At 41.0% G+C, this 23,706-nt stretch overlaps 1 protein-coding gene across 2 annotated transcripts in view; it reads left to right on the top strand.

The window, feature by feature from the left end:
• The first annotated feature begins 1,118 nt into the window (after positions 1 to 1,118).
• The window catches only part of plcb1l (phospholipase C beta 1-like), a 113,566-nt gene continuing 90,978 nt past the window's right edge, over positions 1,119 to 23,706 (top strand). The window contains exons 1-2 of one of the 2 annotated variants that reach the window (XM_072362324.1): positions 1,119 to 1,461; positions 5,899 to 5,976. In XM_072362324.1, coding sequence (XP_072218425.1) covers positions 1,363 to 1,461; positions 5,899 to 5,976 — 177 coding nt within the window. In that variant the 5' untranslated portion in view covers positions 1,119 to 1,362. The remainder of the gene's footprint in view (positions 1,462 to 5,898; positions 5,977 to 23,706) is intronic. The other variant, XM_072362323.1, reaches the window with a different exon arrangement.

Here is a 23,706-nt window from a genome sequence, read left to right as displayed (position 1 = left end):
GCATGGTGGAAAACAATCACTTAATTCTGATATAAAAACATCTGTTTCTCCACATTATGCATACTTACGATAATGCACTTCTGGCTCAAATAAAAGCATTTACCGTGGAATTCTGACTAATTACAAAAACATTTGTTTTTAGCTTTCATATCCTCGCTTTTTTTCCCTCTTCCTCTTCCTTCTCACACACGGATCTGTCTCTGACTCTCCTGACCTTCCATTCCTCATGCCACTATACAGTTCCTGGTCCTTAAACCGTCACGGCTACTCAGTAGTTAATGGCCAGAGGCGAAATCAGAGAAACTAGTTACCGCTGATGCTACCAGCCAGAATTTGACAGGTTCGAGAAGTCTGACATGTCATTTCCAGGCAGTGACTGCCCACAAAAAGACGCCAAGGAAAACTCTTCTTGTTGGACACCAAAAGTCCATTTTCCAGTTTATGAAATAGCAGAAAATGCACACTGTGGCTGCAAAGCCCCGAGGAGTTTAATGTTTTATTTAGTGAGAGCATTTCACTCTTAAAGGTCCTGAAGGCAGTTAGGCACACAACTTTTTACAAAGTTGGTGAGGAAGCAAAGCAGCTCAAAGCCATATGTGAAGTCATCCTGCTCCTCTCTTACAGGGTGAAGATGGATTACTGAAATAAGCAGGTTGTCCAGCACCTTATACTCCAGTTACAGGTATGAAAATAATACCTTCAACTGATGATAGGAGGGACAAGGCATCCTGTTGATGCCAAACATATTTAGGAGTTTGGAAATGTGAAGGCCTTCCCAAAACATACATTTCTTTTAACCTCCAAAATCCTATCTATCTATATTCACCTTATTAGACTGTTGTTATTTCTCCCCACATTTGTGTTGTGTTGCACGCACCTGCTCCTGGTAACACCGTTACTTCATGTTCCGTTGGCGTCTCATTTGTCAGCTTGGGGCCACTGTATACCTACCGGACTGCCACGGACGCACGGCGGCGCCAGATCACTTACAGCATCGATCCTGTCTCTGTATTGACTTGTAGCACCAATTTCGAAACCAGACGTGCAACTCATTCAGATGCTCCCTTTCTCCACTACTCTCTCACTCTCTCTCTCGCGCGCGCGCGCTCTCCTTCTCGCCTTCAGCTGCATGTCAGTCAGTAGCCCAGCTCCGCTGCGACTGCGTCCGTCCCCACAGCTCTCCAGAGCCGAGACGCGCCACCGCCGCCGTGAATGCGGGCATGACATACTGACAGCTGCGGTGGGCTTCCGTCAGCCTGCTCTGAAGCAGATTACAAAGGAAAAGAGAAGACAAAAAAGGAGGAAGAGAGTGAAGAGACTAATTTCTTGCCGTACCGCGCGTCGAGAAGAGTAGATGAGTCAATGGCTGGGGCACAGCCTGGAGTCCATGCGCTGCAGCTCAAGCCAGTGTCCGTGCCCGAGTGCCTGAGGAAGGGCAACAAATTCATGAAATGGGATGATGTAAGTAATGGTCAGACAGGCCAGTTGTAAGTCTTGTCTTTTCGTCACTGTCCGGTCATTTCTACACGTTATTTGCATGCAAATGCCACTTGGCTGTTGCCTATTACACAGTCCATATGCGACTCATGCAACAGTACAGCCGATAGGTTTCATTCTCAGGGAAGACCGCACTGACTGGGGTCGGTGGCCCTTATTGCCGTCCCGGTTGACGGCTCAACAAAATTTGCTGCAGCCATAGTGTCCACTGACACGCGCTTTGTTTACGTTTCGCAGTGTCCAGCATTTGTAAGGGGGAGACAGGGTGCACGTGCGTTTGCCAGTACATTGTGTGTGAGAATTCGCTCATCACTCATTAAATCCAATTAACCGTTTGAACTAATCTTGCTCCTCCCTCTTCAGCGTAAACGCTTCATCAATTAACCGCAACTAATAGATAAACAAAGATTGAGCATCTAAATTATAGGTTAACGACCAGACCAGATGCACATTTTCTTTGCTTGCTGGCTGCTATCAGTCTGTTATTTGATTATTTATTCATTTGAACATAATTTGAGAGTCTAGCTGTGGTGGAGTGACCTTGATTAAAATTGATCACACACTGCTGCTTAGTAAAACATAACCCTTTCAGCAGACAGCTATGGCCGCAGTGCACCTTTCTCAAGAGACACATCAACACAGCCCTGTAATCACCCTCTGGAGAGTTTCACATAAAGCAGCTGCCCTTTGAATTGAGTTGAAATCGAATGACCTTATTGTGCTAATGTCTGTTTTTCGGTGTCATAACGATAGAGCTCCTAATTCTGAATGGGACTCTGTTATATTTACCGCACCTCCCTTCACATCCCATCAAATTTGAATAACTCAACGCATTTGCTTTCTCCAGCCTTCATATAGTCCCGTGTTGTGTAGTTGCGTATTTGTAACTTTTGCCATTTGTGAGCTTCTGTTTTCCTGTAGTGAGCAGAGAAACATGCCCACCTGTGTCTGTTGTTCCTACTATCCCACCACTGTCTCGTCTCGTGTGGAAATGTTGAGAGACGAGTCAAATTTCATTTCAAAGTCTCATTTCATGTATGGCGATGTCGCTGTGCTATGTTTTTTTGTGGCAAATCTGCATTTGTGAGCTCATCCTCGCAAAAACAGACTCATTGAGTTCAGGTGAGCCAAGAACGGCACAGATGGCATCCGTGGAAGAGTGGCAGAGACGTGTGAACATGGTCAGCGCAGATGGGAGAGAGGAAATTGTGAACACTTGCAAACCCACCGCTCTGTCAATCATCGGAGAACTTGCGCAATTCCTTAACTAGTAATTACTAATGAGTGCTCATTCCTTTAGCTGTGCCTTTAGTGTGTTGTGAGAAGGGGTGTGAGGTGTCAGTCTGTTTCCTCTTACAGCATTGTTCACGCGCTAGTTTGTGTGTGTGGGCCTATCTCCAGAATCAAATGCCCACCAGGCCTTTCCTGAGAAACAGAGGAGTTCCCACTGATACTTTCTCCGTGTCATTTCCCATGAGGGTCCTTCCTTTTTCCTTTCTGTATCATTTCATGGAAAGAATCACAGAGAGAGTGAGAGAGAGGGGATGTAATAAAATTTCAAAGGAAAAGCATTACATTAGATCATTTTCCTCTTGTCGTGGCTTTGGATGTCAGGCCCCTCTTCAGCCTTCAACATCCAACACAACAAGCGATAAAGCAGTTCCTCCGTGTGTTTGCTCCGTGTTCTTTGATTTACTGCTTCGCTCTGATTTGATTTAGATTTTTAAGTTTAGCTGGGAATCATAGCCCCTTTTTCCTACTTCTGAAAGTCACTGGGGACAAAAAAGTAGGAGGAAAAAAAAAAAGAAATTTAAAGATTAGCTCACTGGGTGAAAACAGCATATTGTTTTATAGTGTGTGATCAGCAGCTGTGATGCTTTGTAGGCACAACGCCTGGTGGCTGACTGTTGAAAAAGATGAGAAAAGAATCGGTGAACGTCTCAAAATGTTTGCCCCGGACCGCCACAATCATGCAGCCACACACAGGCAGCTTGTGTCTTTGTTGCTGCCACTTGCTGCCACCTGCCTCCATAGCTCAAGAAATTCCAGACTGCGTGCTGAAATATCATCTGGAACCGCCTCATTTAGTTCAAGCACGTTTTGCGTCCATAACTGCTTTCTGTTACGGGAGAATGAAGGTTAAGCAGCTGTCCAAATCCTCTGTGTCAGAGACCCCCTTATTATGAGAATCCCTGAAAAAAAGTGGGAAGATATAAAAAAAGAGGACGCCGGGTCTGTGTAAACAGAGATTTTTCATACGCATACACTCTGATGCACACTGAATAAGATATTATCAGGCTCCACGGGGAGCTGAAAATCCCTTAAAAGGAACAAAATGTGTCATTAGCACACTGAACATAAATGTACTGAGCTCAGATCTCTCTAACATTACCCCCTTAGATGAAGGCTAATGGCATAGATGCTTCACTGAAAATGATGGCATTATGTCTTGCCTGGGATCTGTTCCCTCGGGGTGTTTGTACTTTCACAAGTCAGTCATTTACGTTAGTTATCCCACAAAAAGCAGACCACTGCTAGCTAATGTTGTGTCGTTAATGGCATCTTAAAAAAAAAAGCTAAGCTAAATTGACAGTTGGCCCGGATTTGATGGATCGGACGAAAACAATAAGATAATGTTGAATAAGTAAAGAAGTCCACGGAGGAGATAATGATCTCAGCACATCACTTAATTTTCTAATCCACAATACTGCAAGTACTTTTTTGTTCATGTGCGAACCCATGAGAGCATCTTTGCCAAGTGTTCATAATGGCTCGACGTGCTTATTGCGGTGGCCGTGGAGAGTAAGGACATTAAAAAAGAAGCAATTGAAAACAACTGCTCTCACACCATTAGGCAGATTCCTGGTGTTCATAAACCATCCTTTTCTTTTTTCCTCTGCTTTCACAGACAATCTATAATCTTTCCAATTAAACGAATGCCTGATATTGTTTTCTGGAAGAGGAAGAGCTTTATAATAGCTATTTATCAAAGTCATCATCTCATAAAGTTTTCTGGGGACGTGTTTGGAGACGACAAGAGACAGAGAGTCATAGGTAAGCGCTTGATTTAAGGGATTAAGCAGTATCAGAGATATGATCTGCATTTTGGATGAGCCATTATATCCAACAACTACTAACGAAATACTTTTATTTTTTTTTCTTTTGGCCTCAAGCTATGAACTGTGTGTGCATGCCGCATGCGTTCAGCGTTATGAGCTCGGTCTGCTGTCATTCAATCGAGCCTGAAAAGATTGTGCAATCATGGGAACACAACCAAAACGATTCCTTTCGAGTTTCTAATAGATTTCACCCGAATGGTGGGTTGCCATAGCAAATGCCACTACAGCGAATGCCTCTGATGCGGCACTTTACTGTCTCCAACGCTATCACTCACTGCTCTTCTTCCCTTTTTCCTTCTCTCTCTCTCTCTCTTCTTTCCACGTGGATTTCAGTGTTGGTCAGTCATGCAGCAGGTGTGTCATTTTCCATAAACTATGATTTTGTTTAGGCAGACTGAAATGATTTAAAATGGCTCTCGGGCACCTTAGCACAGTCTTCTATGCTGTCTACCAGCTCCCAGCCCAACCCTTTCATCACATCCCACACTGCAGGTCGCATAGGGTTACCCCTAAATATGACGAGGGTGTAGCAGATACAGGCCATTAGTTCTGCCTTCGCATGCTGTGATAGGGAGATCATTAGTAGCCTCACAAGGACACTTTGAAGATTCTCTTGCTCTGTGCTGCAAATGCGGTTTTCATCTCTGATCTCACAGCCACGGCTGATTGAAGAGAACAATATGCCACTGTTAAGCCGAGCCACTGCCACTGTGGACGCAGGGAAGAAGGCAAAGGCACTTTTCTTTTTATAGAAGCGTCCAATAATATCTGGTGTTGCCATGTGTGCCTCGGGGTCGAACTTTGAGTGAGACTTGGAGCTGTCTGTATGTAGAAACTGTGGGAAAGCATTTGTCGTTACAAAGAAGGAAAGTGGAAACATCATTTATGAAACAACCTGCAGCTATGATTGCAGCCATTGCAAATGTTCTCTCTCTGTCTCACTCACACACACACACACACACACACACGCACACACACACATGTACACGCATGCACACCCGAGACTCCTGGTCATTTGTGGCGATGCCTCATCCTGGCTGGGAAAGTACCCTAAAAGGAAAGGATCGTGTGTGTGCTGCGACACAAACGGCACTTTTTATGTCATTTCAGATTCGGGAATGCGAGCCGTATTACAAAACTATGCTTTGATGCCGACAAATTGATTGGTTCACTTGGAGAATAATCTGGTGTATTCGCAAAAGCACACACTCGTGTAAAAAACTCGAACGCCATTCCACAGACACACACATTGACTCCAGATGTCTTTCCTCTTTTACTACAGGATTCCTCTACTGTGAACCTGGTGACACTGACAGTTGACCCGAAAGGCTACTTCCTGTATTGGACCGAACAGAATAAGGTAAGACCAGCTGTGTTGGTCTGTTCAGGCCCTGCAGGTTGAACTTCAACTCAACTGAAACTCTCTTTGCTGTGTCAACTTTTCGATTTGCAGATAAAACATTTAAGCCTAATATTAAGGCTTATCAAGTAGCAAGAACTCATACAGCGCTTTACTCTACTCTTTGCCCAGATTCATTCAGACTCATCACAGCATTAGTAATTGTTTAGTCTATCTCTGCCTTGAAATGTTCAAGTGTTCCCATTAGTTTTAGGCAGCTTGCATTTTTTTTTATCTTAGTGTTATTGTCAGAATGAAAGCCTTTTGTGTGCAGTGATGGACGTAAAAGCCAGAGAAAGAGTCTGCGATATCTGGTATGTTGTTAACAACCAGATGATTGACAAAGGGAAAGCGTGAAACATTTAACAACCGTTTAGTCTTGTTCTAAAGTGAAAGCCAAAGCTGCCTACGTGCTTCATGTTGTCTGGCGTGAATCGGAGCAGGTGTCGAAAAAGCTGGAGTAGATCGAATATGTATCTGCAGGCACAGCCCAATGAAATAGAATAGACCTTTGTGTTACAAACAGTATGCAGTGTAATCTTGTCTCGTGATGTAGGTCAACTGTCAGGAAACAGATTTCTACAATGGCCTGAGTTGCTACCTTGGGAAGTTACAGCTGTTATATTATCACAGCAAAGGTGTCATCTACTGGAAACTATCCAAAGTTTTCATTCACTGCTGCCATAAACAATCCAGCACTCCATGCCATGACGACAACATTATGAGTTTATGGTTGCTACGTAAGTCGCACTGGTTGTAATTGTTTAGGGTTATTAGAGAGGGATCACCGGCTCTCTGAGTGTAATAAAACATGCGTTGTTACCCTCTAGTTAACTTCCATTGTGTGCTTGGATCAATTCTCATTAAATAAGGTTCTTCTTCTTCATTATTTTAATTTTTTTTGTAAAAGAGACAGAAATCTAAACTGCTGAACCTGCAGCGCTGAACTTGACACCTGTGAGAATTCTTTGTTTCATTGTGTGTTTTTTGCAATTCAGCTATGGCAAAGAGTTTCATAATGATCGGGAACCAGGTTGTGAAACCTAAGATACTAAGTGCTATCAGATTCAGTAACTTTTTCCAGCACTTCTCTCCAGTTTAACATTAAAAGAGTGGAAGAGCGGATCTAATCTGCGGAGGCGATGGTCATTTCTATGTACAGGAATTTGATTACAGAACCTGCAGAGCAGGTTAAATAACCAGATAAGGGTCTCCCAACCAATCATGTTTCTAAGAGATTTGTAAAATAAAAGCAGACGTCAATATGTGGACAGTGAGAGTCTCTCCAACTTGAATTTAAAGACCAACTGCACTGTTTGACTTTCTTTCAGAAGCATTTTCATGAAGGATGTCAGCAGAAGGAAATGCTTATGTAACCTAAAACAGAGACTGATCAGTTTGGAGCAGTTGCTTCTGCTGACTTTTAAGGATTTTGAACGAACATTAATTGTTCTTATTTAAACTATAAAAGATGCCCTTCAAATTACGTCTGTGTCCTTTCATCTTTATATCCATATCCATCTTATAAAATGTTTAGAAAATCATTAAAACAACTACACAGATGGCAAAAAGCCTTTTTGTTGTTTTTGTGTAGAGACAGGATGCAAATAGAGGTAAAAATGAAACCAGAAATGAACTTGGCTACAAAAGGCCTATTGACTTGTTTGAAGCGCTTTCTGTGTTCGTTCTTTACTTGATTTAAAGAGCATTTGAAACAGCCAGTGTTGCTTCTGACTGAAGCTTTCTTACATGCCTCAGGAACCGACTACAGCTTTGGCACATTCTTTTTATAGAATATGCATTGATTAGCCATCAGATCTACTTGCTCTTTAATGGTCTTGCAGTGATAGTTTCGGCTTGCTGATGTCCACATTTCTAAAGTTCACACTGTTTGTTTGAGTTTTCTTTTTTTGGGGGGGGACAACTTTCTTTAATACTTTGGCTGCAGCATCTGTTAGAAATGTATAATTGGGATTGACCGTCTGTTGCGAACTTCACCTGATTTACATGCACATATCCACAGTGGGAAAATCTAGGCTAATTTGCCAGGTTGATAACAAGCGTCATAGTACCACACACGGGTTAGTTTTGCTAATTCATCTCGATACCCTGGATATGTTCAGTATGCTTCACAGTTCAGGCCCCAGGTCTGCCAGCCCAGTGCCTCTGAACAGCTCAATAGGCATAATGTGTTCTTGTTCTATTCATGTGTATAACTGTATCAGCAGTGGTCGTCACAGCTGGACTAATTAATAGCTACCATTGATTTGTTGTTTTCCTGGATGAGGATATTTCACTGCAGTCATACCATAGCACAGACAGGAGTGCTGACCGAGCCGTTACTTCTGTACACACCTCTTCTGCACACAAACACTTGAACACGTCCGCTACATCCGTTTTGCAACAGTCTGAGGCTACTTTAATGTGCCCTGCCTGCTGTAAATGAACACACTTTGTGTGGGAAAGAAGAGAGCGTGTCAACAGGTCATGTGCGCACTTTTCTTTTACCAAGCAATGAGCAAGAGGACTTCATCCTTTCTGGAAAGGGAGCAAGTTGAAGCTAACCAGCACTAAGTGGGATTCTCTGTAAAAAGAATCGAGAGGCTTGGCTTGGCACATCAAGTCTCTACTCACATCAGTCCGTCATTATTTCCTGTGTGTCTGTCGTGAGGCGAGCAGTTTGAATGATGAGACTATGGTGGTGGTGTGTGTGTGTGTGCGTGTGTGTGTGTGTTTATGCGTGTGGGTGTCTGCTCTGTCTCTAAGCAGTGAGAACAGTCCTGCCACACACTTAATAACTCAGATTGATACCAAGCGAAGCTTGGACAAAACTCTATTAGGGCATAAAGAAAGGCACCCGCTATATTCCTTCCTACCGCTGTGTCTTTTTGTTTATAAAGTTGTCTCGTCTTGTGTTTTTGCTGTTGCTTATTCATAATAGTATTGCACATCTGTTCAACAGACCAATTTAAACAAGCTATGACGCTCTGTCCAGTTACATGTGTCTGTGAGACTCAGCCTGATGGCCTGCAGAGTAAAAGCATTCCTCAGATTCTTCAGAAGCACAGCAGAACTGTAGTCAGCGTGCCAACTGCACTGACTTTCAAACAATCATTGCCACTGACGGATATAGTTATTTCCTGTATTTTATGTTCTGTTGTTTACTAGAGGTCTCGAACTTATGACTCATTTACTGCCACTAGAGACTAGTTTGATACTAGAATAGACTTTCTTGCTTTCAGAGGACAACCCAAGGCTAAAATTAGCAATAAACTTGTGTTAATTAGTATTTTTTACTCACACAAATGCTAATTTTGTCAGACAAAGTTTGCTTATGGCACTACTGTCAGATCTACTTAAGTGTGACGTTGTTTATTTCCATTTTAGTCTGGCTGATTCTCCAAGATTCTGCTAGTTTCAGTCGGGTGCCTTTGTTGTAGTCAGAGTTAGAGCTTGATTATGTTGATATGTAGATAGACATATAGTTTCGAACGCAGTAGTTGCATTGGTCAAACTTCATTATTTTGACATTTTATTTCACTCCCAAAACAGATCAATGCTAAATATAGCTGAGCTTCCTTTGGCATTATTGATTTACATTACATTACAACTGCATGTGAATAAGAATAGGTGAGAGGACAAGGTAAGACTCGTAAAAACTTCCACGTGCACATAACACTCTTTCTCTATGGGGATTTTCTCTGTTTCATAAAAGATTTGATGAACATTAGGGGCCGGGAAAACACTTTTGCGAATCACACCCGACCTGATAAGGATTAAAACGATGTGAGTCATCGAGCGTCTGTGGTCTATTTCCAGCTTTAAAGATAATTCGAGAAGAAGACCTCGCTCCATTTCACTATTGTGGATGTTCACCGCAGTTGCTTTTTTGTTGTTTCAGGTTTGGGCTACTTCTTCTTACTTAGCAACAAGCAGCAACCAGCAACATAGCCTATACTGCCACCCTCTGGTGACACCACTCAGTCAAGTTTATTCGCTTCAAACCAGTTTTCTGGCTCTTGTTTCTTTTTATTTAAAAAATACAAGTAAAATCACTTTAGATTTGCTTAGCTAATGGATAAATTGAAACACAACTTTTTAATCTTCTGTCTTTTACACAACACAGCAAACGGTAGCAAAATGTTTAGACGAGCTTTTGTTGAACCACGTTCAAGTCTTTAGTCACAACTTCGAGAAGATAGAGCTCATTGGAAGACGTATATTGTGTAATAAGATACTTTTATCAAGTCTTGATATAGCTTTCGGGGAAAGCTTTCGGTTAACAATGGTAGCAGTTCAGGATATGATTTAAAACAGCCTGGATCTAGTGATAAGCTTAATTTGATTTTCACTTCCCTTCCTCCACTGGTGGACACTTGCCAAAATTGGGGCTTGAACAATGCTGCTCTTCTTGTCGATGTTTTACATTTGGTTGGCTTTTTCTGCTTCTGTGTATACTCCTTCACTTCAAAAGACCCAATGGGAAAAATGATGGTGTCAGTGACCATCATAACTGCAATTTGCATCATTATTAACAAGAGAAAACTGAAACAGACGTGTCACCTTTCTGTAAACGCAGTTGCCTTATGTCAGCGTTGTCCTACGCTACTTTAGATATACATTAACAAAGGCATCGGAAGCGCTGGTGGGATTTCACTGCAACAGCTTCAGAAGTATCAGCTTTAATCAGCAAAACTGGAGCTGGAAAGTTGGCATCTTTCTTTGTTTTCTTATATGACAGTGTGTTTAAATTTAGAAATAATAGGGCTTAGGTGCTTGCCTTTATTAAATGGAAAAACACACTTGACTTATGAATGAGGAACTGGAATACATATTTCTAGCTTCCTTATTTAGAACTTCAACACTCCTTCCCTCCTTGGAAATTTGAGACAGCTGGCACTGTGAAATGGGAAATTGCATTGCTTTTGTTTAATTGTAGTGATGACAGAATGGCGACGCTTCTCTGTTGAGTGTATGATTGTATGACTTGGAGGCACAATGAAGATAACTTGCCAAATCATCATCGAAACGCTTCTGAGATCATTTGTATTATTGGGATTCACTATACCTGACGACTTTATCACCCAAACATTACAGTTTTTCACTTTGAACGTTTCACATGCCGTTTTTTTTCACAGAAAGTTTAAAGTTACAAACTCAAATGTATCTACATGTGTATCACGTGCAGACCAACATTCTTGTAATGTCCATCCAAGAACAGGTGCTTCTATAAAGGGTTAAAAATAAGTTTCACTTCGGTTGGTTGAACCTGCTTTTAGAAGGAGGAGCTATGCAACGCTCAGAGGTGGAGTGACTCAGTTAAATGGTTCAGTTGCCATGCAACAGCACACACCTTGAAAATGTCACATTGTCTCAGCCCCCACTCATATTCTAATGAAGGTTGTGGTTGTCAAACTGATGTCATAGCTTCCGCGGGTGTGTGTGTGTGGGTGTGTGTGTGTGTGGGTACCATCCTGAGCAGGCTGCGGTCATAACAAAAGGTTAAATGCTTTCTCTTGGGAGATTTATGTTTCAACAGTGTGTCGATTTCAGGACATCCGCTGGACAAGCACTCGGCATATGGCATTGAATGATGTTCAGAGGTGAAACGCAGCTCACCCCAGGCCAAAACCAGACTCACACAGTTGGCAGTCGGTATGTCAGAGGCTCAAATTGAGCTAATGCACAGCAAGAGTACGGCTCTTTAATACACACTTGAACAGGAACACACACCTTATTTTCTGTGCCCTGTGATTGTGGACTTCACACATCTGTGTTTTTCCCCCACACAGCAATTTTCTGTGATTACTGAGGGTGCTGCTCCTCCACCTCCGTCAGCACTATATGGGAGACGAGAGACCAGGCATAAATCTGCCGCCAATCTACTGAAAGTGAATTGTGTCCTCTGCCAAGTTATAGTCTGGCACAAAGAGGCCTTATTTCATCTGCACCAGTCGACGGACAAAGAGGCCGAGTGAAAAAGAAAAAAAATGAAAGGATTAATATGACGACGCATCTATTAAGAAATGATCCCACATTTCACGTTTTGGTGACTCGGGCGCTGTCGCAGATGTTTTTCCTCTGCATATCCTGAACATTCGAACAAACGCAGTCTGTATGACAGAATGTCATTGAGTCACTAGAAGAATAATGAGATCTTATGTGTCAACTTTCACCTTAACCATTTTGTGCTAGCTTGCAGTAATTTCACTCGACTGAACAGACTTTCGAGCCTTATATGTGACAAGTGTGAAGCAACTGTGGCCAACTGCAATGTCATGGTAACAGTTAAAACACTCATACACTCCAACTCTACGAATTTAGCTCATTTTCAACATCGTTCACGATAAAGTTGAACTTGGTGAATGCAAAACGCGGCTGTAACTTTGGCGGATTTGTTGTTTTTAAAAAAAAAAGAAAACGTCCTGCCACGTGAGAGTTTCTATTGTTCATCATGAAGCTGGATGTAAAAGATAAACCAGTATTTTATTACATTAATGGTAATAACTGCCCTCATAAAACGTACAGAGATGGAGGCTCTCTGCGTGTTGACGAAGTAGTTTTTTCATGAATTATGAGGGAAGTCTCGTAAAAAGAATTGCTCAGGCGAGGTGCTCAGACAGTACCGCTAACTAGAGTAGATATGAGTCACCCAGAGGGTTAGGCCTTGCAATAAACACTGAGTGGCATGAGCTCACAGCAAAAGGTCAGGATAGTGAAAACAGTTGCCTCTGCAGAACGTAAATATTATGACAGTTCACCCGGCCGCTCTGTGGCATTTTATTTGGGAACAGAGAATGCTCCCATGGCAAAATGTAAGCAAGGTTAGAGTTTTATTCCATCTTCAAGTTTTTATTTGGGTTTATGCGTTTTGTGAAGTGTAATGACAGGAAGCAGCGACTTTCCAACAGGACATCGTGCAAAATGTCCTAACCTGGACTGTGCCAGTGCAGAGTGAAAAGCTCTTAAGCAAAGCTGGGAATCAAAATCAGAAAAAGAAAAGAGTTCAAAGACACGAGGCTTTTTGCCAAACGTTTTGGGATTAGCAGTTCCTGGATGACTTCGGCGGGCTTTGTGTCGGGCTTGGTCCTGAATTCTGATTAAGACCTTTCTCCGGTGCTGGTGTGGTGAACAAAACAAGCTCAAGCTGGCAAACACACACACAAGCACACACACACACAGTCACAATAAAGGAAAGGAGGAGAAGGAGGGACTTTGCTCTTTTCGTTTCCCTTCCTGAATAACTGGAAGAGTCCGTTCACAACACTTGCGTGTATCCAGAAAAAGAACTTTATTGATTGATTGATTTATTTTGGCTGTTGTAGAGCCCCTTGGCTGATTCAAGGTTCCCCGGTGCCAAAACTGTTCCGTGTGAATCCCTGAGACTCAGAGAAGTCTGTCAGGATGAAGGAAACAGAGATGCCACAACAATCACAGCAGCTCTGATTGGGCAGCTCAGAAGAGGAGCTAAGAGCCTGAATTTAGATGATTAGCTTAACCATTACTTAGGTTAAAATGAACAATGATGTAGAAGCAACTTAAGCACTACAGCATTAACATTTAGGGATGTAAAATGTCTTCATATACTGTAAGTGATTACAGTGGCCTGGTAGAATACTCTGGTTGGTAATTCTTGATGGTAAATATAAGCTTAGTAGCAGAAAATGAATGAACTGGCTAAGCTTGTATTGTTGGCATCAGCCCATTTCCACAGCCTTTACAGAATGAATACATTTCAGTAAAAGACGAAAACACGCCACGCTGCATTCATGATACTGAGTATCATTTCCATGGTCCACAGTGTTGACTGTAACAGAGAAGCTGGAGCATGCATCCTGTCCCCTGGCTGCAGCCGACAGTACGCAGTCGACATGCAACATTTGTTTGTGGGAATCTTGTTTTCAGTTTGAGGCCGTTGCTCGTTAGCTAGCTTGTCCTGTTTTCAGTGCTGTCATGTCTCAGGTTTCTCCTCTTTACATGCTGCTGAAGTAGCGAACAAGGTTTCTATTAGGACTTCGTGGGACGATAATGATTGTTCCAGCTCGCAGTTGCTACCAGGGCAACTGAAATATTAGCATGTTAAAAACATGGTATAAGCAGGATGACGGCCTCGCAATCATCAAAATCTGCTCTTGATAGATTCCTCAGAAGGAACAGTCCACTGCAACTCATCGTCTTCTGTTAATTCCTGATGACAAACACCTTTTTTTGTGTGTGTTTTCTGAGTGTACTAACAAAATTACAATTTGCATTTAGAATGTTGGTGCAGTAAAATTGGTTTACAACAGAAACATGTTGTCGGATTATGTGCTTGTTTATAGTAAAAGAACGGCTTGTGTGGGTCTAATCAAAGATGCTCAGTCTGGCTGCCTGTTTAAAGTGTGACAGGGTGAAGAGGATGATTAAGCATCTCATTGTCTCATGGGACCAGGTATTTATAACATTTATGTTGCCCTATATCTGTGCCACTTATTCAACACTGATCTCTGTTGTGTTGATTCCCTTCGTTTGACACAGTTCACACAGACTGCAGCTTGATGTTGTATTTGTATTGCATAATGAGGGTGTAGCACGCAGTCGCAGGAGCACAAGAGCAGAGCAGAGCAGGGAAGGAAGAGAGGGAGACTTACTTTGGATGAAGATGACTCAAATAATTACACTGTCTTTTTCTATAGTTGTCTTGATCCCCTCACCTTAACACTGTCAGAAAACCGCTCTTATTTCAAGCGTAAAAAAAAAAACCCTCTAAGGATGCTTCTTCGGTGCCAGTAAAAGGGCTTAATGAAATTTTGATGTAGAGCACTGAGATGTATAGTTAACAGTGATTCTGGTAAATTGACTCAGCTGAAAGGTCTGCTGCCTTCTCACACTCTATTTCTGTTCAATTCTGCCTCTGTCACTCTCAATTTCTGTCTGGTTTTAACTCTGTTGGGGCTTTCTGTCAGTGCTGTTTAGCTGTTTTTCTACCTCCACAGCGTTACCTATAACCTCTTCTCTGCACTAATAAGATGCAATGCGCTGAGAGAGATAATTTCACAGCAGCAGCTGCTGTGTTGTACATCTCTTAGTGACTCTTACAATTGTTGCCAGTACCAAGGCAAATAGCTTTTTCTGATACTTTGCTGTTTGCACGTGATGGCACTCAAATATTTTTCAAATATGTTAGATGTTTATCACATTATTGCTCTATAGTCAGCCCGACAAGAACCGTGAACATTTAAACCTTGAACATCTATACATCAGGGGTAAGGCTCTGTAGCGTACTGTTTCCCAGAGTTGTCATTCAGACATTGCCATGATTTGAATAGATTTAAATGTGCAGCGGTGCTAAGTCTGCTCTTGCAGCTGTCGCCCAGATATTTGCATGGCTGAGTCAGAACTGAACTGTTGGTTGAGCTCCACATAACAACAAAGCTAAATCAGTCAGTGTGAGCCTGTTAATGCTCGTTTCTTTTTTTCTGAACCAGTACAGGCAAATTAGCGACTATCACTGTAATCATTGCATGCATCCTACATTCACAAATGTAGGCAACTCGACAGGGATATTTAGGAAACTTTTTTTCTGCGTTTCCTTCCTTCCTTCTAGGTACATAACAAAGGGATTCATTCACAAAAAATAAAGTAAAATTTACACCTGCTCTATTTGGCGACACTTCAAGGCCACCAGAAGGGAGGTACCTACATTATAGAACCAGATAGTGACTCAGTTTCTCTCACCAAAGACCTTCATGGCATTGCAATCAATTGTTAAATCCTAATACAACTGACATATCTAAACAGCCTCGGTTTGGTTAGACTCCTATTCAACAAGCAGAAACTTCTCTCATGAAATGTTTTTTCCCCGCAAGCCATCACAATGCCATTAGCTAGAGCCACTCCTTCTGATGGCGGTAAAGCTGGTCTTTCTGAAGTGAAATAGAAATAAGTTCACAAACATGCATCACATTTCCCTATCCAGGGAGTGTGCATGAAGTTACCTGTCACGACTGCTCACGTTACGCCAAAGAGTGGCAAAAAGTCAACTGGTTCCATGACCGTGGACTGTTCGACTGGCTCAAAAACACAGAAAACGTGTCTGAAGTGGCAAAGAAATGTGGTGCAATCAGTTTGCCTACAGTTACAGAAAGAAGTCAGGAACACCGTGTCCAGTTCATTAGCTTTAAGTGAAAATCATTGTACAGTTATTGCGTAATATTTTGAAAAGCTCTTACATTTCTAATCTACATTACAGCAAATGTTTTCGCATTTGATCGAAAAAACCTTTCTTCCAAAGCATCTTTCTGTTCCTTTAGTCATAACGACTTGTCAAAATGTCGTTTTAATGGATGGTTAATGGCACTGAAAACTTGTCTTTGTGATCCTGACCCCGTAGGTTCACAGTTGAAATGTTTTGGCAGTGTGCCCCAAAAACATTTGAACTGCCTCAACACTCTGCTCATATATAACATGGGCTCGCCACTGGATTCTTCCCTGTCATGTACATCCATACTTACAGTTTTACAAATGTTTAAGTACAATAAAAGCTGTTAGCACAAACCTGTCTGTATTAAAGAGGCTGGTGATTGGGGTCTTTACTGCCTTAGTTTCACTTACAAACCCCTTTCTTTCATCTAGACTTTCATATGCTTTCAGGACTTGCTTCTTGAATATTCCTGGGATAGAAATGAGGTGAATGCGATATTAACTGGAAATCTGATATGTGGCCAGATGATAATGTCCATGATCCACAAATTCTTTAGCAAGTTGCAAAGATTCCTGTTCAGAACGACAGTCTTTAATTTACGATGATATTCACTTGTTTGACTCCATATCTCATAACTTGCAGCGGCAGCCATCTTGAATGTTTTGCCACTCTGATAGATAGAATGGCGAGGGAGCGTGCTTCCTTCCTGTTCATCCCGTGCTTTGATGGAAGGTCCTAAAAGCCTTGTGTCGCTCAAAAAGTTACTTAAGATTCAGCTTATTTAATAATGACACGAGTATGCATCTCTTTTCTTTTTCATACAAGGGCTTGTTCGAAATAGAGGAGGAAAGCACCATATTTTTTGTTAAGCTATTTAGTTTAGTTTTTCTTCACACCCTTTCTACGGTTTAAGTATCACTCAGTTTAAGTTCTTCTGGTTCATAAAAGACCGCAGTGGTTTCAGCCAAATTCTGAACTTGAGGCCTCAAAAACAACAGTTCACCCATCAATAGCTGATGTCACCATGGCTACATCCAGTTCTTGTTTACAGGGTACGGCGGGTGGTGAGTAGGCTGGTGAGCAATGAAGAAAGGCATATGTTAACCTTCAAACACCTCAGGATGTCAGTAGGAAAATCGAGGTTGACAGCCTCACCCAGGGGTATGAATGCAAGATGCTTTTTGGTCTCTGGGTTGCAGTCTTTGACACACCTCTTGTTAACAGTGATGATCCCTGACGGCTTAAGACACTGAAACTCTTCCACTGACCGCTCATTTTCCGATAGACTTTGTGAATCTGTATCACACTAGTTAATTTGATTCTGAAGTCTTGGGTCACAATTGGATTTAAAATCAACCCTTGATGTAAAATTCCAAAATTGCATCCAAAGTAAGCTTTAGATTTTTAGTAAGAGTGTATGAACAGATTGCAATATAAATGCTGTTAAATAGATCAATTTAGTAGCAGCTACTTTTTATTTCTCTGAATATTGCAAGTCGATATTCAGTGATGGACAGTACATTCACCACATTGTTCTTTTTGCTGAAAAACAAGAGTCCTCGTAATGATTCACAAACTAGGTTTCCTTTCTCATCGTTAATGAAGGGTTAGAATTTTCTTGCTCTTTAGTAAACGAGTCAGGTCCAGTTTTTCCTTTCCTGTAAGACTGAATTTAAAGTGGAACCGAGCACTTGTCTCCACCAAAAATGGGACTGACATTATTTCCAGCTGATTATTCTTATTTCTGCCAGTTGTTATTTGAACTGCCAACTCTAAAAGAGAAAGCTAATGGTCCTTAAATAACAACGCCAAAACCCAATTAGTATAACAGCCCAAGAGCCCAAAGTCACGTTGCCTCTTAGAAAAGAAAAATTCAGGTTTTTCTATTGCAGGATTTCTTTCTGTTTCTGTCGTTGCTTTTCTTGCAGACAAGCTGGAAAAGTGGATTTGTTGACTGAGCTTGGTCATTTGGACGCTGTCTTTAACCACCCGTTTTATGCTCCAGAATATGGAGTTACGGTAGTAAACAAAATGGCAACAAAATCAATTATTCATTCAATCTTGTCCCATATTGTGAGTGATTTTGTTTGCCTTACTTTCTCTTAATCGGATTTTGGCTGAACAAAGTGGTCATCAGTCAATAAAATGGGGTTATGCAGCTTGCATTGTTTGTCATAAGGTCAGAAATGAGAAGTTACAGTCCGTAATAGCTTGTCTGAAAAAGTGTTACTATTGCAGTAATTCAATTTTTTTGTGATTTACTCAAGTTTTTCTTTATTATTTTGAGTCAATCCCAACAAAGGTCTTATTACTTAGTCATGCATACGCCGATGCCTCCAGTAAAATGATATTTAAATTTTTGTAGGGATTATATTTTCTCATCTTCTCCCATCCCCTCCCTTCCACTTTAAGCACTAACCTTGCCTAGTTGCCATGACGATCCAATCCATGCAGCTTGTTTTTTGATACTGCAAAGTACTCCAAACCCCCCCTGCTGCTGTGACTTTGACTGCCATCGCTGTTCCAAACCAGGTGGCTGCTTTCCACAGGGAGCCCCTTCAAATAAAGGCATTCAGCCAAAAGACTTTAAACCCCCCCACTGTAGATAAACTCTCAGCAAGGGAGCGTGCTTCCTTCCTGTTCATCCCGTGCTTTGATGGAAGGTCCTAAAAGCCTTGTGTCGCTCAAAAAGTTACTTAAGATTCAGCTTATTTAATAATGACACGAGTATGCATCTCTTTTCTTTTTCATACAAGGGCTTGTTCGAAATAGAGGAGGAAAGCACCGTATTTTTTGTTAAGCTATTTAGATTCCCTTTAATCTTGATTTTGACTTTGCGGCATCGGCCCTCCCGGCAATGAATTTCTCTTATTTCATTTCTCTGTTCTTTCATCTCCACTGTCACCGAGAATGGAAGCATGAGAAATTATATGAAAGAATATTGAAATCAGAACTTTGCAGTTTTGAATTATCCATAGCTCCTCTGACGGATATCTGAAGGCGAAGATGGTTTTTGATGGCAAATTCATCACTAGTGGAATACTTATTGTTACTCCCATGCCACATATTACTTTTTTTCATCTTCTTTGTGTAGTATTGAATAAGGAGAGCCAGTCCCTACTTTTTTTTGAGCTTTCAGCAACCAACACAAAGGGCTAAAATATCACACAAAAATCACATAAGAACACATTTTTGAGTGTAGTATCATTTCAACGTCTTTCACACAAACCAGTCTTCCTGCAAACTATTTGAGGAATAACAGAGTAGCAAAAAGCACTTTTAATTTTTTTTCATTATTCGTGCTGGATGTGAGACGTAGAAGAAATTATATAAAATGTTAGTATACAGGTTAAGGACTCAAAATCTCAATCTCTAACTTGCAGGCACACTGTGTTCTTTGTAATCAAGCAAGTCAGAGCATTTATACAATGTGTATACTGATGACAACACTTCAGATAGTGCTGAGCATTGTGATTTACACTGTGATTTAAAGTCAGAGCATCAGGGTTTACATACTCACTTTATTATCACTGCACACGTCTTAAAGGAGATATTTTGGGCCCTTTTTTAAGTGGACACAAACTCTTGAAAGCTGAGGTCATATAACATGCTTTGGTCAAAATAGCACAGAAAGACAGCACAGCCCTGTTGCACACATTACCAAATGAGAAAGCATGTGTCAGTAAGCCTGAGAACTAACATAAAGTGCACCAAGCTCACACTACCACACACTTTTCTGATAGAAAAATGCTTGACTGTGAGTTTAACTCTCAATTACTTATTCCCACCCCTCTTCGGTTTGGCGATGGACAGTTGGTGCTGATCCTTTGTTTAGGAACAGTCTTGTTGCAAGTTATGTTTTCAAATGGCCGGAGTTATTAAAACACTGTAGCACAGACAGAACTGTCAGTCAGCCAAACACCGTCCCTCAGCCACACACAGTCTCAATAAACCCTAACTTTTGCTTATATGGGTTATGTTTCATTCGTGTTTACCAGTTGTTGTTTTCTTTTTGCAATATCCATTTCCAGCACTGTTTTACATATGTCATATCCAATAACAAATGAAAAATCACAATTTCCAACCAGGAAAAAATGTAAGAATACCAGTTAGAAGTTTAATTTCTTCATCAATAGTTTTCATACATCCATACATCCATTTTCTAAACCTGCTTTGATTTAATTCAGAGTCGCGCTGGGCTAGAGCTTATTGCAGCTGTCTTTGGAGGAGATTCAGGGCACACCCTGGACAGGTCACCAGTCCATTAAAGGGCCTCATCTGTAGTTTGTCTAATGATTGATAACACATTAAGCAAAGTACTGGTGTATCATTATTAGCTCATTTCTTTCTTAAGATGAGTGAAAGAATCTCCCCTCCCAGCTTTTGAGGTACAGCAAATGCAGCAAAATTTGATGCTGTGGGTGGAGATATAGATGGGAACTCCTGAGTTGATACTGGTATGTTAAATCTGACCTCTGTGACCCCAAACAAGGGGACAGGGTTTAGTTATTAGGTCGGTTGTCACTTCAGATACCTAAATACAACTTTGTCAGTTGTACAGCTGGTGTCAGGCACATAAACATTCATTCATTAACCTTGGTATTATGTAAAGAGTTGTAATCTGCTCTCCTTTCCCCACTTCCTTCTGTCTGACTTCCTGGCACTACTCATGTTTCAAGCTGGTTTTTCCAGATTCATTGAAAGGCTTCTGAAAGTTTAATTTTGCTGGAGGAATCAGGGCATTGGAAGGCTCAAGTTCCATTTGTTAATAAAGCAATTACAGGCTTTTTGCTTTCAGTTTCCAGTGCTTCCTGTGCATAAATGATGGACCACTTGCTTGAGTAAGTACGTGGGGAAAAATAGGATTTTAACTGCATTTCAAAGATTTAGATAAGTAGATGGGGGTAGTTGATATGGACAACAGAAAACAGCACTGAGCAAGTTTTTTTTTTCTCCTTCAAACTGCTCTTGTTAATCATTAACAACCCTGCTGGGAAGGGCTGCATATTTAGTGTTTACTCTCAGAAGCCCTGAATCTATACATCTTTCATGCAATTCAAGCCGATTTTATTTTGTCATATTGATTGTCTTGATACAGGAATGCCTTACATTTGATGAGCTTCTCGTGTTTGAGAAGATGACAGTTTCCACCAGCTAAGGTACACTGGATTTTCATGCCTCCCTGCTGCTTTTAATTTCAAGATGATCTTTTTGTACTTTGTAGCAATTATTTAGCTGCAGTCACTCTATTTCCAAATGTTATTACAGAAAGCTTAACAACGCTTTTAGGGGTGCATTTTGGCATGTAATGCCAATTATCGACCTCTCTACATAGACACATAAAAGTTTGAGAAGCCTCCACAGAGAGCATTACAATACTTTCCCAGCCTCTGTCCTATGTGACCAAACTGTCTGGTATCAGTCAAGTTATTTTGTCTGCGATCATGAAACTTTTAATGCTAATCTGACCCGTCAGTTCGCTTTTGCTCAACCTGTAAAAAGAATGAGCATTGAAAGTTTTCTGCCAAGCAATCACTCTGTTGTCCAACCCTGAATTTACTGGCCTCTTCCTCTCACTGTTCCATTTCCGCTTGAGCAACTAAGTGTGTCACATATATGGGTCACTTGCTCTCTCTCTTCACTAAAATCAATTCAATTTGGTGGAATGATATGAAGGTATCAAATTTAAACGCTCCTCCCTGAGAACCTTCCTCGAGAGAGTAACACGGTGGACGGGAGAGGAACAATATTTGGCCCATTAGAAGAAAGGAGGAGAGAGATTTTGTGAATGACATTTTTAACTGTACATTAGCAGACAAGCTGAAGTCCTGATTGTAACAAAACCTTTCAGGCCTATTTTTGCCTCTTTACAGTCCTCATTTTGCTCTTCTAATGATTACCATCTATGCATCTGTGGTTTTTCTATAAACCCGTGAACAAAAACACACATCACTTGTGGTTTCCTTGGCTGGAAACAGGATCAGATTAGAGAAAAGGACATGTTTATTTACCAAGCGACATACAGTATATTGTTTTCTAGTGAAACTAGCTGAAATTGTAAGGCAACTGTTCAACTAAACACGGTTTAAATGGCACGGTTGTAGTTGATCACAAATTATTCCGACTCTTTGCTTTCAGTTTACAGTGCTTCCTTCACATAAATAAAGATCTAATATGGCTTAATGGTAACCAGTACTAATAAACCGCACTGTTCTCTGGAGGCAGCACATGGAAGGATGTGGTTCTTATGTGCACCACTGAACACAACCACATCCCCGCTACAGCTCCAGTCATCGTTTATTCTAGATTTGTTGGTATACAAAGACCAGAGGATTTGTACTCCTGAACTGTTAAAGTAAATTTGAAATAGTAATAGCTTGGTAACAAGCAGTAAGTTTCATTGTGTGGAAAAGACTGGGCTCATTCTTTTGTGCAAGGCAGCATCAGACTTGACTTAAACATTTCTTTCCTATTTTTTTTTAAAAGCAAATAAACAGATAAAGAAAGAAATAAAACAATAGCTTCACTAGCGTGGTTGGTAGACTTTAAAAATAAATAGCAATCAGCTGTTTAGATAGTTTAGTGCAAATGGGAATGCAAATTAAACATCCATTACAGATTACCCTTCTTTTATTATTAAACATCAGATAACAATTCTGCTGTCATAATGGTGGACAGGACAAGGGAAAAAAATAAAAGAATTAGACTGATTAGATTGGCCGATATCGGATCAGCCCGATATCAGATCAGCGCATCGCTAAATTCATCCTGCTTTTGAGTCATTTCTTTCTTTTGTCCAATACTTTGGTTTATATACAAATACGCCAAATAGTACTGGTAATCCTCTCATCCTTATGTCAGCATTTTAACATTATGCTCAACTGAGATTTAAAAAAAAAAAGTGATGACTAATGATACAAAATGTGTACATAACAGGCCTGTAACAGGAAGTTGTGCTGGAGTAAATCAAATTTGGCAAAGTTCTTTGTTTTGCCAAAAAAAATTGAAAAAAATTTGTTCTTTGTTCTCCAAAGCCAATGGGATGTCCTCTATTGTCCTTCATCAGCCTTATCCCACTATAGAGTTTACTTATACACGTTCCAGCCAAACTGCTCTTGAAAAAGAGAGAAGAGCATGTGCAGGGGAAGTGAAAGAATGATCAGAAAGGGTTTAATGGAGAGACACAGAGAGAGAAGGAGAGACAGAGACATTTTCCTGTAGAAAGAAAATGATAAATGCATTTCTCCTAGTCGCCTGCTTTTGTCCTGACTTCAAAGGGCCCGTGGTTTGCACTTAGGAGGTGTGTAAATGAAGTGATGTGAAAGATGAGAGCCAACACTGTACAGTATATGCCACTGGCAGTGATTCTCAAAGGACTTTAGTGTAGTAAAAGCACACACATACACAGACACACACATTCAGCTCATAGACTTGAAAATAGAAACATGATGTGATCGAACATACCTCTCAACAAATGCCTGACTACCGAGAATTGAATTTGTGTGTGT

Source organism: Leuresthes tenuis, unplaced genomic scaffold (assembly GCF_036924035.1).
Source record: "Leuresthes tenuis unplaced genomic scaffold, fLeuTen1.0.hap1 SCAF_13, whole genome shotgun sequence".
Lineage (NCBI taxonomy): Eukaryota > Metazoa > Chordata > Actinopteri > Atheriniformes > Atherinopsidae > Leuresthes > Leuresthes tenuis.
Note: the sequence above shows the minus strand (reverse complement) of the source record. Positions and strands in the feature narration are given on the sequence as shown.